The 17,676-nt window shown below is 27.4% G+C and overlaps 1 protein-coding gene across 1 annotated transcript; it reads left to right on the top strand.

Annotated features, from left to right (window-relative positions):
* Positions 1–4,966: 4,966 nt before the first annotated feature.
* Positions 4,967–14,864, top strand: Ssrp (structure specific recognition protein). Its single transcript, XM_015512306.2, has 13 exons — positions 4,967–5,148; positions 6,096–6,281; positions 6,343–6,558; positions 6,703–6,881; positions 6,952–7,191; positions 7,303–7,431; positions 8,056–8,347; positions 8,417–8,601; positions 8,655–8,781; positions 9,249–9,443; positions 10,668–10,907; positions 14,468–14,557; positions 14,623–14,864. Exons 1-13 carry the CDS (start codon positions 5,101–5,103, stop codon positions 14,752–14,754), a joined length of 2,259 nt encoding a protein of 752 aa, XP_015367792.2. The 5' UTR covers positions 4,967–5,100; the 3' UTR covers positions 14,755–14,864.
* Positions 14,865–17,676: the final 2,812 nt, after the last annotated feature.

The following is a 17,676-nucleotide window of genomic DNA, read 5'->3' as shown; positions in this document are numbered from 1 at the left end:
GAACTGTAGAAGTTTTTAACAAACGACATGCCAAAATATAAAAATAATTTCAGTAGTTTTAATAAATAAGTATTATAAATATCACTTAATCATCGCAATCACATCAAATTACAATGGTCTTAAGATGTATTTCTTTAAATTTAAAAGTCCTACGACGATTCCGCAATACCTATATACCTTAATAAAGTTAAAAGGCGTACTAAAATTAAGAGGGTACAACACCTATTGAGTTCAACATTTGACAATTTCGGTATTGCCTCCGAGACTGCTTATTAGTATAGGCATTATTCAATGAAATATCTCTTTTTGGAACGGTGTTTTACAGGATTTTGTTTTCCAATATGGTTTTTTTTCCAGGAAATCGTCGGTAGCATTGTCGAGGCCGCGACGATTGCCTATGTTTATAACTAAGATTATTAATATATAATATATATTATATATATATACATTATTCTTATAATTTTGAGTTATTTATAGTTATTAATTTTAGTACTAAGTATTATTATTATAATAATTTTATAAAATTCCAGAAATTATTTTTCTCATTAATAAACAAAAATAGTACTAGGAATTTACATTATGTTAGAATAAAACTTCTGTAAACTTATTTGCATTCGTCATGAAGTTTTATAATAAATTTAAAAATGGCAGGAATATAAATTTCTGAAATGTGTTAATAATTTATGGTAGGAGTAAACCGTTCTAGTTACCGAATTTCTATCATGGACTGGTGTAAATCCACATGGATCAGAGCATAGATATAATATAGATATAAGTACATAAATTATAAAAAATTATGATAATATTATTACTATTGTAATATCTTTATCTTTATATATTATTAAAACGTAAGGCCATTTCTTATGACAGTTATATCTGAAGACTGAAATTCTGTGGGACCGATTTTCGTGATATATTTTTCTAATGCGAGTACTCGATGTGCAGATAAGGCATTAAAAGAGGAAAGCCGAAAGTCCAAAAAATGAATTATTTATTAATTAGTTATTAGAGGTATAAAGCTTGCCGTATTGTTACATAGCGACGCGCATTGCTTGCCGTGCGCACACACACACATCTTTAAAACCCCCAATACTCCTACAGTCCTACGTCTGCTGCAAATCTGCAATAATGTTGTGTGATTGTGTCGTTGTCGGCAGCGAGCGACCGCGACGTTCAGTGGCTCCGAACATAATTTTTATAGGTAGAGCAAAGTACAAAAATTAATACCCACCCCACCCAGAGACACTCAACTAGATCGCGTATTCGCATCCGTTTTTGATATTAGGGAATATATATATTTTATTTCTCCTTATATGAATTATTATTATACACATAACGATCATATCCTACCCCCCCACAACCACCCTAACCCCACCTACGATCTACTCACCCACTTTCAATGGCGGGGCGGTTGCCCCATCTGAACATAGGGTTCGGCGCCACTGGCGATGTACATTTACGAATGGATCTTCACTGGAAAACATTTTTTGTGTCGTATATAATATTGCCTACATTTAGCCCCTTTTTGTAGCTATCAAAATGTGATAACATTGATAAAATGATAACATCATTTTCATTATAAATTATAATATTATATTTTATTATAATTAGATTTAATGGTTTTATACATCGCTAATCGCTAAATTCAAATTCAAATAGTTAAATAAATTTAATAATACACAATTCGTTGCGAATATTTCAAACGAAAATATAATACAAATGTTATCATTAGGATATATTTTGTATTTTTGTTATAAATACAAAATCATCTTGCCCAGTATTTTAAATTCAAAATTGGATTATAAATACATTTTGCTAAATATTTGGCTCATAATTGAACACTCATAATTATTTATTTAAGCGTTTCAATGTTGTTCCTTCCACAGAATCTTGAACATCATTTAAAACCCTTTGAATAGGAACCAGTATAGATGGTACTATACTATTATATAAAATAAAACAATATAGCTAGGTACCTATCAATTTTGCTCTATCAGCTAAAAAATATTTTAAAACATTGCAATAAAATTATTGAATTAATTACAAACGAATCAAAACCTATGCAAACTGAAGATATGAATTCATTAACATAAAAAAAAAAATTAAAAACAACCACGTTTCTTCACTAAAAATAATACAAGTGATGTTTTAAATGTTGATTCATATGACGTTATTCATATAGCGTTAAAAGAAAATTAATTTCTTAATTATTGAATTGTACCTTTTAAATGACAGCCGTAAGTGAATATTGTTTTTTTTCGAATTGTGTATTATTAAATTTATTTAACTATTAATGTATTTAACTATTTTAATTTGAATTTAGCGATATATAAAACCATTAAATCTAATTATAATAAAAAATGGTTTGTTCGAAACGATGCGCTGCGCACCGACTTCAATTTACCAACAATTAAGAACTACATAAAGGGTCTATCGACAAGTTTCTTCTATCATCTACGCAAAGCGAGCGGTCCACAACATTTCGGGTTAAATGTCGGCCTCATCAATTGAAGACTGAATCGTAGTCGTCCTCATGACGTCCTAAATTAGATTATCTTCAATGAAAATTCTATTGTATATCCAATATCGTTCATTGCTTGTAACAATATCCTAAATCTATAATGTCTATCGCTAATTTGTTAACTTATTTATTAACTACATATTATGTTAATATCGTTTTTGTAAATAGCTAAACATTTTGTACATTATACCTAAGTTTAGATGACTCTGTCAGGACTCGGGAAAACTTTATAAATAATAAAAATAATGTTATTATTTTATCAATGTTATCACATTTTGATAGCTGCAAAAAAGGGGTTATATGCAGGCAATACTATATACGGACACAAAAAAATTTTTCCTGCGAAGATCCATTCGTATACATTTACATTGTTGTATTGTGCAATAAGCCAATAACAGTGAAATTATTATATAATATATTTATATATTATTATTAAATTTAGTTTTCATTTAAAACGGAAATTCCGTTACGGAATATCAATTAATTCCCATAGAAGATGATGGAAATTGTTTATTTCGTGTACGTATTGATATAGGGTTACATTCATCATTCGTTCATCAGGATGTTAATTTAGAAAAAGAAACGATGACAGCATAGTTTGAACATAATGTCTATATTATAACATATTGCACGGTCTGAACATGGCGGATGGTGACAGATAGACTAACTGCTATTACAATATTACAAAATATTAAAATAATAAAAAAATGGTCTCTGTTGTCGCCGTGGTCTGCACGAAGCACGAAGAACGGTGATAACACAAATATAAAAATATAAATACATAATAATAATAAATAATTAAAATCATTACATTACATTTATTTATTTTTTATTATTTTTTTTCATAAGCCCGGCAACTATGGCCATTAGCTGCAGAGGCGCAATCAGGCGAGCAGAGGGGAGGGACAATCCCCCCTTCATCAACATTGAACATTTAGTATAAAAATATTTTATACCTTTTTTATGGTTAAATAAAAATAGAACAATAAATATGAATTTAATTTTGGTAAAAAAAATGAAGTATCAGTTTAATTTAATATTAATCCTTTTTTAGAAATGCATTTAAGATTAGATAATGGTCAGATAAAAAAATAAGTGGACACTGTCAAGTTACAAAGTAAATTACCTACATATTCTTTTTTTATTTTGATAAATTGTATTATTAATTATTATAATTTATATTTATTATTCCAATCTATATGTTTTTATTTTTAGAGCAAGGTTGTTATTAATAGGTAAATATATTATATTATGTGAGTTGTAGGCTGGGGCTATACACGGCGATATAAATCCGCCCGACGAATTTTGCGGCGAATATCGCTCTACTAGGCTATACACAGCGAATTCGCATGACTGATTCGCTCAATATTTTCGCCGCGATTTTCAAAATATTTCTACCATAATTTTGCCATAATTCAGTTCCAAAGTTATTAATATAATACTATAATACAAATTCTACACCTATCTGGTGGGCTTAACTCAAGAAATCAAGAACATTCACATTGCACGTGTGAGCACGTACGGTACCTGTTCATTTTTCAGTCATTTTCGTTGTGTTCATTGCAGTTACATCTACTATATTAGTTATTACGGTATACCTAGTGTTAGTACTTAACAGCTAAAAAATACAAAATATATATATATATATATATATATATTAAAAACAGTAATTGTTACCGTTTTATAACCACATAAACATGTCAAGTGAATTAAAAACTGAGGAGCTTTTGGCTATTGCTGTAGCACTAGAAGAAGACGAAAACAAGATTCAGAAGAAAAGAAATATTCTGTACATCCATTAAATAAAGAAAGGAAGAGGAAAGGCCAGTTTCATGTATAATATATGATGATTTGCGTGAATATCCTGAACAATTTTTTTCTTATTATCGAATGTCTAAGACGACATTTGATGAATTGTTGGGAATCATCAAATCCGACTTATTAAAAATGGAAAACTTCAAAAACGACACAATAACACCAGAGGAACGCTTGACAATTACTCACTACAAAGTATCACAGATTATATAAAATATATAATGAATATATTTTATACAGTGCCGTATCTAGGCATTGGCAAGGTGGGCGGTGGCCAAGGGCGCAGTTTAAAATGATCGCACTGGGGGCGCAATTTTTATATAATTTAAATACTAAAAATTCATTATAAACTTATAACATTGGTTGGTTGCCAAGGGCGCACATAAGCTAGTTACGGTACTGATTTTATGTGATCTGTGATAGTATTGTATTTAATCTATTCTGTGGTATTGTTATATTTTAAATATTTAAAAGAAGTTAACTTGAAAAATAATTTGTGGAACAAAAGGTAGGACGTGTCCACAGCTCCTAATCGTTGCCAACGTTTATACGATCTCCTCGATACTCCGATATTCGAATAAACAACAACTACCTTGCGGGCAGCGGCTATCAACTTATTATCAATTTCCCGCGTCGTATGTTTGTCGTTCGTACAATAAGATTGTTGTTTTTAAAATTGTATTTCATATTTTCATACTAAAATTTATTGCTGCCTGCTCAAGTGCTTTATTTATTTTTTGTTATACATATTGCATGGTTGAAATATGGATTTGGAATTCCAAGATGTACGCGCTGAGGTTAAGGGTATTATGGTAAGTGGTGTTATACATTGTAAGAGTTATTGTGATTAGATACAATTGTCACACTATGTCATGGAGAATCCTTTTAATGAAGAATATTTTAATAGGAGATCACCTAATAATTTGTCGTGGTCGTGTAAAAAATGATCAAGTGAAAGTTATTAACATTTTATTTTGAAATTTGAATTATTTCACTTGGTCAATATTTTTACATAACTTATAAATCAATAGTTGCCAACATGCAAACTGCGACCAAGTGTAAAAATCTAAAATTATGATGTAGGTATAAAATTCCAAATAACAAAAAAATATATACTACTTGATCACTTTTCGTATGACAACGACAATATTTTAACCTTAATTAACAAATCGAATATTATGTTATTTAAGCTAATATTATTATAACACTTTATTATTTTAAAGACCAAACTCACCAAATTATTTATAATTAGTAAATAATTTGGCGTACCTACATTTAAATTTAATAATATTGTAATTAACTAATAAGATATTGTAGACGGCCGCGTTTAAGATGTCTTTGAGTGTTTAAACATCTTTTAATTGTTGTACATAATAGTTACCAAAGAAGATGAGGTGAAACCTTCTATCAATATGTCGTGTTACATAGCATTGATAAAAAGAAACTATCTTAAAATCAAATATATGTTTGTAGCTTATACACCCAAAAAATATACCAAGTGCTAAATCTAACCCATAACTTGCAGTTACTGATCTAGTTCTAATAATTTCATAAGTTAGATATACTGACACCAATTTGCTTGTGAACTAAGGTACACTAAAACTGAGATCTTCTCAAACTGAGATACACCTATATTCTCACATGGGCAAAATATGGTTACTTAAAATTATTTTTTATACGTATTTAATTCCTTTTAAATTATGAATATATCATTAACATATACTTATTTTTAAATTTATCTTGTGTTTATTTATTTTAGTGTACTGGACGACTAAAATTCACTGAACAAAATATTGTGTTTAAAAATGTAAAAACTGGCAAAGTGGAACAACTAACATCTTCCGATATAGAATTTGTAAATTGGCAAAAATTAGTTGGTACTTGTGGTATCAGAATATTTTTAAAAAATGGTAATCTTCATCGATATAGTGGCTTCAACGAGTCTGTAAGTTTAATATTGCTTTTATAATATATGGATTAAAAAAATATATATACCTATTTCACAGGATCAAGATAAAATTGCTAAGTATTTTAAAAACACATATCGCTTGGATATGTTGGAAAAAGAATTGGCCATTAAGGGCTGGAACTGGGGTAGTACTAAATTTAATGGATCAATATTGAGTTTTGATATTGGTAATCTAACTGCTTTTGAAATACCTTTAAACAATGTATCACAATGTACTACTGGCAAAAATGAAGTAACATTGGAATTTCATCAGGTAACTTAAATGAACATTTTAAATCCTTAAGAGACAACTAAATTATTATTTTTCCCAATGCTAAAGATGTAAACTACATTTTCAGCCTAATTTTAATATTACCTAGCAATTTATGCATTCATGGTTTTTAATTTTTTATTGTAGAATGATGAAACACCAGTTAGTCTATGTGAAATGAGATTCCATATTCCATCAGCTGAGCTTGCAGGTGACCAAGATCCTGTAGATGCATTCCATGATCAAGTAATGAAGCAAGCCAGTGTTATATCAATATCTGGTGATGCAATCGCTATATTTAGAGAAATGCAATGTCTTACTCCTCGGTGATTAATATTACAGTTATTAATTTATACTGAAAAATTTATTATATTAACATTTGAAATATTATTTTAGTGGTCGTTATGACATAAAAGTTTTTCAAACATTTTTCCAACTCCATGGCAAGACGTTTGATTACAAAATTCCAATGACTACTGTTCTCCGTTTGTTTATATTACCACACAAAGATGGTCGTCAAATATTTTTTGTTGTAAGTTTGGATCCACCTATTAAACAAGGTCAAACGAGATACCATTATTTAGTACTATTATTTAATATGGAAGAGGAAACATCTATTGAACTCCCATTTACTGAGTAAGTTTAAAATAATAATTAATTATATCTAAACTGATATAAGTTTATTATTTAAGCTATTATGATGTCTGTTCTTGGTTACACAAACAATTTATTTTAATTCATTTTTAGTGAAGAAATAGAAGCAAAATATGCAGGAAAGTTAACTAAAGAAATATCTGGTCCTACATATGAAGTTCTTGCTCAAGTCATGAAAGCCATTGTAAATAGAAAAATAACAACACCTGCCAGTTTTAAAGGGTAATAACTTATTAATTATTATTGAAAAACAAATGATCAAATATATTATCTTTTAAAATAAATGTTAAATATAAGGTAATTATTTTATTAAAGAATAATCATTATTTAAGAAACTAAGTTTTTGAAGTTTATTATTGTTGTGTATGGCACAATGACACCATGTGTTTTCAAAGTGTATTTCAGTTATCAAATTTTGGTTGAGTAATTTATATGTAAAAAGTATTATTGGTATGATGGAAGAAGTTTTATGGGCAATTGTCCTTCGCTAGTATAATAGTGGAGAGTAGCATATGAAATATCTACTAAAGAATAATATAAATTACTAATCTTTATTTATGAAAAAATACGAATAATATTAAATTGTTTTTAAATTTTAAATAAAAGTTATCTTCATGTATAAAGTATGCATACAACTTAAGTATGAAAAGTTTTTTTATTAATAATTTATAAATAAAAATTATTAGTTAAAACTGTTAATTCGTTATAAATTTCTACTTTATAATATTTATCATATATTAGTATTGATTAAAGCATTATACAATGTGTATTGATTATTATACTTTTTATAGTTAATTCTATTTGTGTTGTAAACAAATTAAATAATTATACTTATTATTTATTTAGCCATTCTGGAACATCAGCGATTGGCTGTTCATACAAAGCTGCTGCTGGCTATGTTTATCCACTTGAAAGAGGCTTTATTTACATACACAAACCTCCTATACACATACGGTTTGAAGAAATTTCTAGTGTTAATTTTGCTAGAGGTGGTGGTAGTACCAGGTCTTTTGATTTTGAAATTGAGTTGAAAAATGGAGTTATACATACATTTAGTAGTATTGAAAAAGAAGAATATGGAAGTCTTTACGATTTTATTAATGCCAAAAAACTAAGAGTGAAAAACACAGGAAAATCAGTATGACATTTAATGATTTTATTTTTTATTTTTTTATTATTTACTTAATTTTAAACATTATTTTAATAGGATAAACTTGCTTATACCGGAGATGACTATGGCGATTCTGATAAAGAAGCAGAACCTGATGCTTATTTAGCCCGAGTTAAACGTGAAGGACAAGAACGTGATGAAGACGATGATGATGATGATTCAGATGAGAGTACAGATGAAGATTTCAACCCTGAAGCACAAGAGAGTGATGTCGCTGAAGAGTATGTTTTGTTTAATATGTTTTGAGAATTTAAACATATTGATTCTCTTACAGGTTTGATAGCAATCCATCTACAACAGAATCAGAATCTGGAAATGAGGAAGGGGCTGGAGGCGACAAAAAGAAAGATAAGAAAGAAAAGAAAAAGAAGGATAAAAAACCTAAATCGGCAAAGACCATTGTAAGTTTGATAAAAAATAATGTATTATTAGGTATAAGTTAGAATATAATTGATTTTATAATATAGTAATTATTAATCAAAAAAAAATGTATTTCTGGAATATAACAAATGTTTTTTTTGCCTGAATATATTATTAAATATATTTTCTCTTCTATTGCCAAAATCTGTTATACATTTTACTTTACTATTATTTAAATGTTTAATGAACATCATGTTAGTTGGATTTATTTCCATAAATCAATAATTGTTATTAATATTCTAAACTATTACCTACTTATAAATTAGTAAACATCAATATATTATTTGTATACCAACAAAATCTTAAAGAAGGGGCTCAGCCTCCATGGAACCTTCATGTGAAAAGTTAAAATATTATGTATAATTTAATAATTTATTCAAATCTTCTTGTCATAGAGCTAATACTAAATATTTATTTTAATTGTTATTTATGTTTTTTTTTTATTTAGTCAGAAAAACCAAGAAAGTCGAAAAAATCTAAGAAGCCTGATGATGGTAGACCAAAACGAGCAGCAACAGCGTACATGATATGGTTTAATGAGGCACGTGAAGAAATTAAATCTGATAACCCAGGAATTTCATTTGTTGATATAGCAAAAAAGGGAGGGGAATTGTGGAAAAAAATGTCAAACAGTGAAAAATTGGTAAATAATTGCTTTTATTTAAAATTCATTAATAGCATTTATTATATATAATATTATTAAAAGTTTCTAAACATTTAAATTGTTAATTTAATGTATTTAACACTATTTAGAAACGGTAAAGTATGCATGTATAATAACTATAATTTATTCTACTATGAGTAATTAATTAAAAAACATAAATATAAGAATATTAAGTATATGATAATGTGTTTAGCAAATATGGATGCTAAGATAATTTTAAAATGTTAGTAATTACTATTGATCTAATTAAAATAAATTATTTATAAAAATGTTTCAAGTATGATACATCAAATATAACATAATATAGCTTATATTTTTCTAAACCCATTTTTAAGGATCCTTAGTATTTTAATAACTCAGAAACTATTCATTAGAATTTTGATTGAGACATAACAATTTTCAAGATAATCGTCCTCTAAATAATTTACAGTTAGAATGGGGTTTTTTATTTAAAAATAGAAGTTTGTATCGCCATACGACAGACACTCCTTCAAAGGTACAAAAAAAGTATCAGGATATTTAACACATTGCGGCCGCCAGGGGCCACAAAAATATTTATCATTAGTACGTTAAGGACATTTTTCAGTGTCTTTATAAATTTGTATATTATTATATACTATTGAATTTGATAAAAAAAAAGTTTTAAAACTATGTTTATTACATAAAAAAAATCTACAATTATTACCACTATACCACAACGCATTTTCTAGATTATTATTGCAGTGTTACAGAAAAGTTAATAAAATAAATCCAAATTAATTTACTGTAGCCCACGGTCGCATGGCCTCCTATGAATGATATAGTTATCAATCATTTTTATACAGACGCCGGCGGCCGCATGGTAGTCAACGTGTTAAATGTATTTAAGGAAAAAATGGAATTGAGCATGCTTAAAAAACTACCCTGTATCAATTAAATTGTCCCACAATATGGCTTTTAAATAGTAATATAATAAATTTCTTCTAATTTTCATGTTTTGTATATAGTTAACTATAAAACTATCATTGAATATACTTGACTCAGAAGGTTGATTAATTAATTTAATATTCATCTATCCATTAATCCAATCTACCAATTAATTACAATATTAGATTATGACATTAAACAATAATTACTTACATAGAATTATTTTATTTTGTATAATATAATGTTAATATATTTTAAATATTAAAATATCCTCAATAATACAATTTATTTCTGTAGAAATATGAAGAAAAAGCAGCAAAATCAAAAGAAGAATATATTGAAGCTATGAAAGAATTTAAAGAATCTGGCAGAGGAGCAGAATCATCTAAGGACTCTAAGAAATCGTCCAAGAAACCTCCACAGAAAAAAGTTGCAACACCTGTAAAGAGTGGTTCATTCATTTCAAAAGAGTTTATTGAGTCTGACGATGATTCATCTAGTGATGATAATAGCAAAAATAAAGCAAAATCTAAAAAGGTAATTTAATTATTAATATTAAAAAAAAAATGTCTGATTCAATATTCTACATACAGTACAAAGGGTGTGCTTGTAAATGTAATTTAGTTAAAATTGAATAACATTTAAAAAAAATAATACCATTTAGTAAAGATACTCAAAATTGATTTAATTAAATTTAAATCAATAAAAATACAAATGTTTTAATATAGACCAATGATTATTGATATTATCCACGTACAATGTGCATAAATAACCCAGTAACCACTTGCAATCACAATCACATTAATCATCATTGACAACTAACCCAAAATTCCATGGTCAATGGTAATGAAATTGCATACTATCTAATTATCGCCCCTTAACAAAGACACACAAGCCGGTCCCTAAAATAAAAATAAATAAAATATATGAAATAATATATAATATAATAAAAAATAATAATAATATTTGTACAATGGATTTACTTGTTTCGGTGGAGATAGATCAAATTACACAAAAAAAATTATTCAGTTAATGATAGGATAGTTAAAATCACGGTCTTAGAAGATAAGGTCGGGACACTTACCTATTTAACAATGTTAATCAATTCGGTCGCTTAGAGAGGACGACATTTTAGTTGAGTTTTTTGCTACTATTTTATTGGGCGCTTCGATCTGAACTTTATTAAGGTTATGTATAAAATTTAAAATATTTTAGCGGCAAACGAAAAATCATTAATATCACAATAAATAAATTATTATTATCATAATTAAAATTAGAAAACAGAAATATTTATGTACAGAGTGATTCACCAACCATGCTCATCCCCAATTTTTCATTTTATAATGAAATCATAACTACCCTTATGAATTGATACTGTACATCAGAAAAATTATATACTGTACAATTATTTACAGTTGAAAAGGGGTGTTAATAGAAGTTCCCATCTCCTAAGAACATTCCTTAAGTAGTGTATTTCAAGAATTTAAAAATATGGTTTTATTACAACAGGATGATTCACCAAGCATGAACTGCATTTTATTTTTCAATAACGGAGTTATTTAAAATGTCATCTTTTTTTGAATAACTGCATTATTGAAGAAAAAAAGGCGTGAGCATGCTTGGTGAATCGCCCTGTACATATAAGAATAAAGAGCCATAAATAGATATTCATTTGTACTTTGTATACATACATGGAAATAGAAATTATATTAATACTTCCTAAATAGTAAATTTATAATATAGTTCTCACCAACATATTTGTTAGTTGTTAGTATAACATCATACTGTTATAATTGTAAATTGGTTTTAAAAATTGTTTCTTTAAACTTAAATATGCCCAACTTATTTTGTTTTTTTGGTGGTTGCAATAAAAATTCAAAATTATCTGTGTTTAGTTGTCCCAAAAATGATGTACTTAAAGCCCAGTGGGAAACTAATCTTGGCATCAAACTTAAAAATAATTTTGTTATTTGTGAAAACCATTTTAATTCTGACGATATAGAATGACAAGTGATTAAAAAAGATCAAAGTGGCAATATAATATTTTTTGTGAGTATCAAATTTATAAAATGTCTTTTCTTGTTTTCATATTGTTCGACCTACATACAAATAGTAAATATTTCAAAAAAATGTCATTGATTGATTGATTATTGCACATATTGTATTAAAAATATTCTGTTTTAAATAATTTTGTACAGATGAACTTATTAAAGTAAATCATCATCATCTATTTATTTATTTATTAATTATTTGTAAACTTACTTATAGTTAATTATTAATTAGTGTCTCGGTAACCAGGCTTTTTTTCAAAATTTGTCACATTTTCTACAACCTGACACCCTGCATTCATGCCATTACTCAATTAGGCATTAGCGATGGTAAGTTGGTAAATAGTAAAATTCAGAAAGTCGGAACAGAGGCGCTATGAAAACAGCGGATTAAATAAGTACTAAAATGTCCTCTCTAAGCGGACACAATGATAAGCAAAGAGTCCCGACCTTATCTTCTAAGACCGTGGTTAAAATTATTGCATGACCCATTATTGATAAACTGTTTGCTGTTGGGGCTTGTTGTGTACAATGTGTACATAATACATATGTAATTTTTTTCTGAGTCGTTGAAATTTGATAAAAAATTTTAAACAGTGTTTCAAATCGAACTACCTAAGCATGTTTAAAATTTTTAAATATAAAAATAAGGTATAGATTAATTTTGTTTTAGTAATCCTATTGACTGATTTAAATAAGAATGACCCAGTGTCGGATTGAAGGGGCGATGTGGCGATCACCCTCTTAGGGCATATTTTTTAACTTGGATTATAGCACCGTATGGTATAATGATTATGAAATTCATAAGTCTTGCCTATAACTTTAAACTTAATAAATGATTCAAAAGAGTTATTTTTTTAATATGAAAATCGAAAAATGTGTATGCTGTTACATTTTTGTTAGTACCTATCAATCTATAATACCATTAAATTTGACTCCTCCTTTAATAATCTTCAGATCCACTACTAGAATTACTCTTATGTTATACTTATATATGAAATGATTGGTGTATGCTAATACAGACAATTGTGAATACACTTATTTCTGTTGAAGTACACAGATATACTAAAGTTAAAGGTAAATAATAATAAGATCGGACATAAATAGTATGGTAATAAGTATAATGATACAATGTACAATAGTGTTATGAGGCGTAATATAAATCAACGACTAACTGTGTATATCAGTTACACAAGACATATTTGTTATAGTATTATAAAAATGTATTGCCAGCGTCTGCTGAACTACAGTGTGAACATATTACATATACACTACATGATATAGGGTGTTTTGTTTATAATTTCAACAACTTCATTCAAAGTTGAATAAATATAATACAGTTTAAATAAAGAATATACTTTGTTTTAGGTCAATAAATTGTTAATATATTTGGAATTACAAATAGTAACTTCTACCCAACTGAATCAACTAGCACAAATTCTATAAAATCATATTTGAAAAGAACTGAAATAGGTTTTTGTCTAGTTTTTGATTTTATTCAATTAGATTGCTACTGTAAATAGCTAGAACTACTTTCTAAATATTATTTGAGCTAACATAACTTAACAGACTTGGCATTGATATATAAATATGTGAAGAGGATGGACGCTCATACACAATAGTAATCTGTCTACAAGGAACTCATCACTAATATCGTCTTTAAACCCACTTTATACTTTGGTATCCATCTCTATGCCATGGAACTATCCATTATATATAATCTAAGGTCTTAGCCCTTATTTATATGGTAATTGCAAGGATATATGTGAGAATGGTGTCCTATTTACCTAATTTCATGTTATTTTTATACAATGATCTGGAATGTTAATTTTGTTGACACATGCTGGATGTCGCTATTGTTAACCATCTTTAATATAATTTATATTTCATGTAAATCCTTAAATGATTATTGTTCTTCACAGTTAACTTTAGATGTAAAGAGTTTGTTCTAATAAATATTTATGTTATAATTTTTGAATAATACTTGATACATGATAATAATTTTTTGTTAATTGAAATTGATAAAAACAAACTATTTTATATTTCTAGAAATCTTCGGATGATTCAAGTGATGATAATAAATCTCCAGTCAAATCTAAGAAAACAAAGGATGATACTTCTAAGTCAAAGAGGGAAAGGGTAATTTATATTTTTTATCCAAATCATATTAACTTTTAATAATGTTTATTTGTCATTATATCTAGGCGTCATCTGATAGATCGAGTGAAGAAGAGAAGTCAAAATCTACGAAAAAAAGGAAAAGTGATTCAGATGATTCAGATGATGATGTTGACGAGAGTAGTGGAAGTGCATCAGATGTTAGTGATTCTGATTAAATATTTTTTCAGATTTGTATAAACATGCAACAAAATGTAAGCTATTTTTTGTGTATGACTAAAATTTTTTTTATATAAAATAAAATAAAACAAAACTTACTAATGATCTACTTCCAGATTTCATTAATCTAGTTTATTATACATGAGTATTAGTTTTATATTTATTACTATATTAACTAATGGATTAATGAAATTATATACAATATATTTATGAAAAAAATTACAAATATTTTATGGGTATACTTTTTAATATTTTTCTCAATTATTTTTACAAAATGTTTCGATCAAAAATTGTGTAAATTAAACTATTTTTCATTATTTACTATTGTTGTAATATTTTACAATTCATAAAAACTTAAAATACCTCAATATGTTATTTATTAATAATTATCATAATTTAATCATTTATTTTTTAGTATCAAGTCTGATTACACATGCAAATAACGAACATGTAATTATAAAATGTTTTATAATACCTCCATAGTTTCTGAAAAATGTACGAATAAAATAAATTGAATGATAACTGAAAATAAATATTTCTTGTTGGATAATAGCATTTAGGTCTCCAATTATTACTTAACTAATGTACAACACATGATACTATAGTAACTTTCTGGGGAATATTTCAAGGTTGGTTGAATAATTGAAGCCAGAAGAGGTATCAAATGTCTTTAACTTAATTGTACTGTAACAGTAAAATATTTTTATCAAACTATCATTGTTGGATTCATATGAAAAACGACACTTATGTAGTACACACAAGGCATAGTAATTGATAATCACATAACATACAATTAATATAGTTGAATCTTTAATAAGGTCTGAAGGCATAATATATTACCTATAGACACCTATACTGGCCTATACTCATCCTTATATTTTAATTAATGTATAATTGAGTTGTTGCACCATAACACCATTGTACACCTGTGTGTATTTTATATTTTTTATATTTTGTTGGTAAATGACATGGTGATAGTTCATAAGTTCATAACAAAACACCTGTAGAGTGTAGTTTGGTAGCTAATTTGGTATAACTAGGTTTTTATCAAAATAAATTAATGCACACACAATTGACACATATTTTGTATTTTCATTGTTCAAACAATCGGCAGGTAATATAATCAGTATTTGGAGGTACCCTTATCAACCTCTATAAATGCATACTAGGTATTTATAATCTATGGTAATACATATCTGTAATGTAATATAAAAATACCAGTGATGGCAAATCTATGTCACATGTGCCTAACATAACACCCAAAAAATAATTATTTTGACCGCAATTATTTTTGTACTTATATACATAGATTTCATAGTTTAATGAAATTAAAATTTAAATTCAACAACATTTTATTTTGTATTAGGTATCTACCAATGTTAAATTTCATTCCTAAAGTAGTATCTAACTACTTAACTAATATAGTCTTGTGCAAGGGTGTGCATAGGGTTATTTTTAGGGGAGGGTCAAAGTATAACTAGGTTCTGAAACCTATTTACAGCATAAAGTTACAAAGTTGGCTTTTCTTGAGAAAAAAAATGAGGTAGAAAAGTATACAATTATGTGAACATTGACTTTAAAAAAAAAGTTAAGGGTTGAATGCAAGGCATAATGGCTTATTTCATAGTAGGAAGACAAGTGATGTTATACTGTCATTGTTGATATAAACAGATTATTTATCTTGTTGTGTGTTATTGCGGACCATAGACCTATTAACTAGTTAAACCATAGACCTTAAATTACTCAGTATGAGTTGGGCAAATAATAATTTGTTTTTGTACTGGTCGCAGTTGGAAATAAACTTGGTCTGAGATAATCACAAACATAAAACAGTTAACAATTTAGTGCCTAGCTATTGCCTATAATACATAATTGCAAAAACTTAAGTCACAAAAACTGATAACCATAATATTTAAAATTTTATTTTTATTCTTGCATTGATAATATATTATTATTTTACAGGAGGCAAGTCCCTTCTCCTGTGAGTAATCCTGTAAGACCATCCTGGTCCTGATATCTCAATCCTAAGGGCTGAGCCTCGAGGGGCACCAAGGCCCCAAAATTCAATTTTAAATTAACAACATAAAATATATACTTACCTATAAACTATAAAAAATTATTATATTTTTAAAACAATTTCTCAAATATTTATTGAATAAACATTTATCCAATGACTTTTTTGTGATATACATTTGTAATTATTTTTATGTTCGCTCATAATATTAGGGAGATACCTGATATAATAATTTCAAAGTTATTGATTGATAACGAGCTCACAATAAATCTTTGGTTATGGCTACTACATTTAACCATTTATGATTTACACATACCACAATACAAACAAATAGGTAGGTATAAACTAAGTACCTACATTGGACATCTTCATAGTTTAGGTTTGAATGTTCGATAGAAGATGAGTCAAAAAATTAACATAATCTATTTTAGTAATATATATTTTGATTAAATTTTTTTTCAAATTAATTAATAATTATTATTGTTTGTAAATTTTTAGAAATATATAATACTATTACATTTTGTTCCTTGACACGCGTTTTGAACCAATTAATTCACATTGCATAATTTATTAATTAAGTGTTCATGCTACGGGCTTCTGAAATCCTACTGTTCCGCTATCGTGGTTTCTAGAAAATACCTAATCGATATTTTTAACTTTTAAAAACGGAAAATGCACAGTATTTTTCAAAACAAACGAGAGAAAACGATGTTTTATTCGCAATACCAGCTTCTGACTAAGGCTCCGCATTTCCGCCTTTTTATTATTTTTGAAATAATTCAACTTATATGTTTCTCTATTAAAACCAATAAAACCATTATATTTTACAAACAATTTTTTAAAAAATCCGTATAGACGTTCGATTTAAATTAATTACCTTGATAAGTACCTACTACCTATTTATATG

This window comes from Diuraphis noxia, unplaced genomic scaffold (assembly GCF_037042655.1).
Source record: "Diuraphis noxia isolate RWA-SAM2 unplaced genomic scaffold, SU_Dnox_SAM2 contig0004, whole genome shotgun sequence".
Lineage (NCBI taxonomy): Eukaryota > Metazoa > Arthropoda > Insecta > Hemiptera > Aphididae > Diuraphis > Diuraphis noxia.
The sequence above is the reverse complement of the archived record's forward strand: the minus strand, read 5'-3'. Positions and strand labels throughout refer to the sequence as shown.

Coding starts and splice junctions, on each gene's coding strand:
- Ssrp (XM_015512306.2), top strand. CDS start 5,101: ATGGATTTGGAATTCCAAGATGTACGCGCTGAGGTTAAGGGTATTATG. Junction 8,602..8,654: donor GAGAGTGATGTCGCTGAAGA/GTATGTTTTGTT, acceptor ATTCTCTTACAG/GTTTGATAGCAATCCATCTA. Junction 10,908..14,467: donor ATAAAGCAAAATCTAAAAAG/GTAATTTAATTA, acceptor TTATATTTCTAG/AAATCTTCGGATGATTCAAG.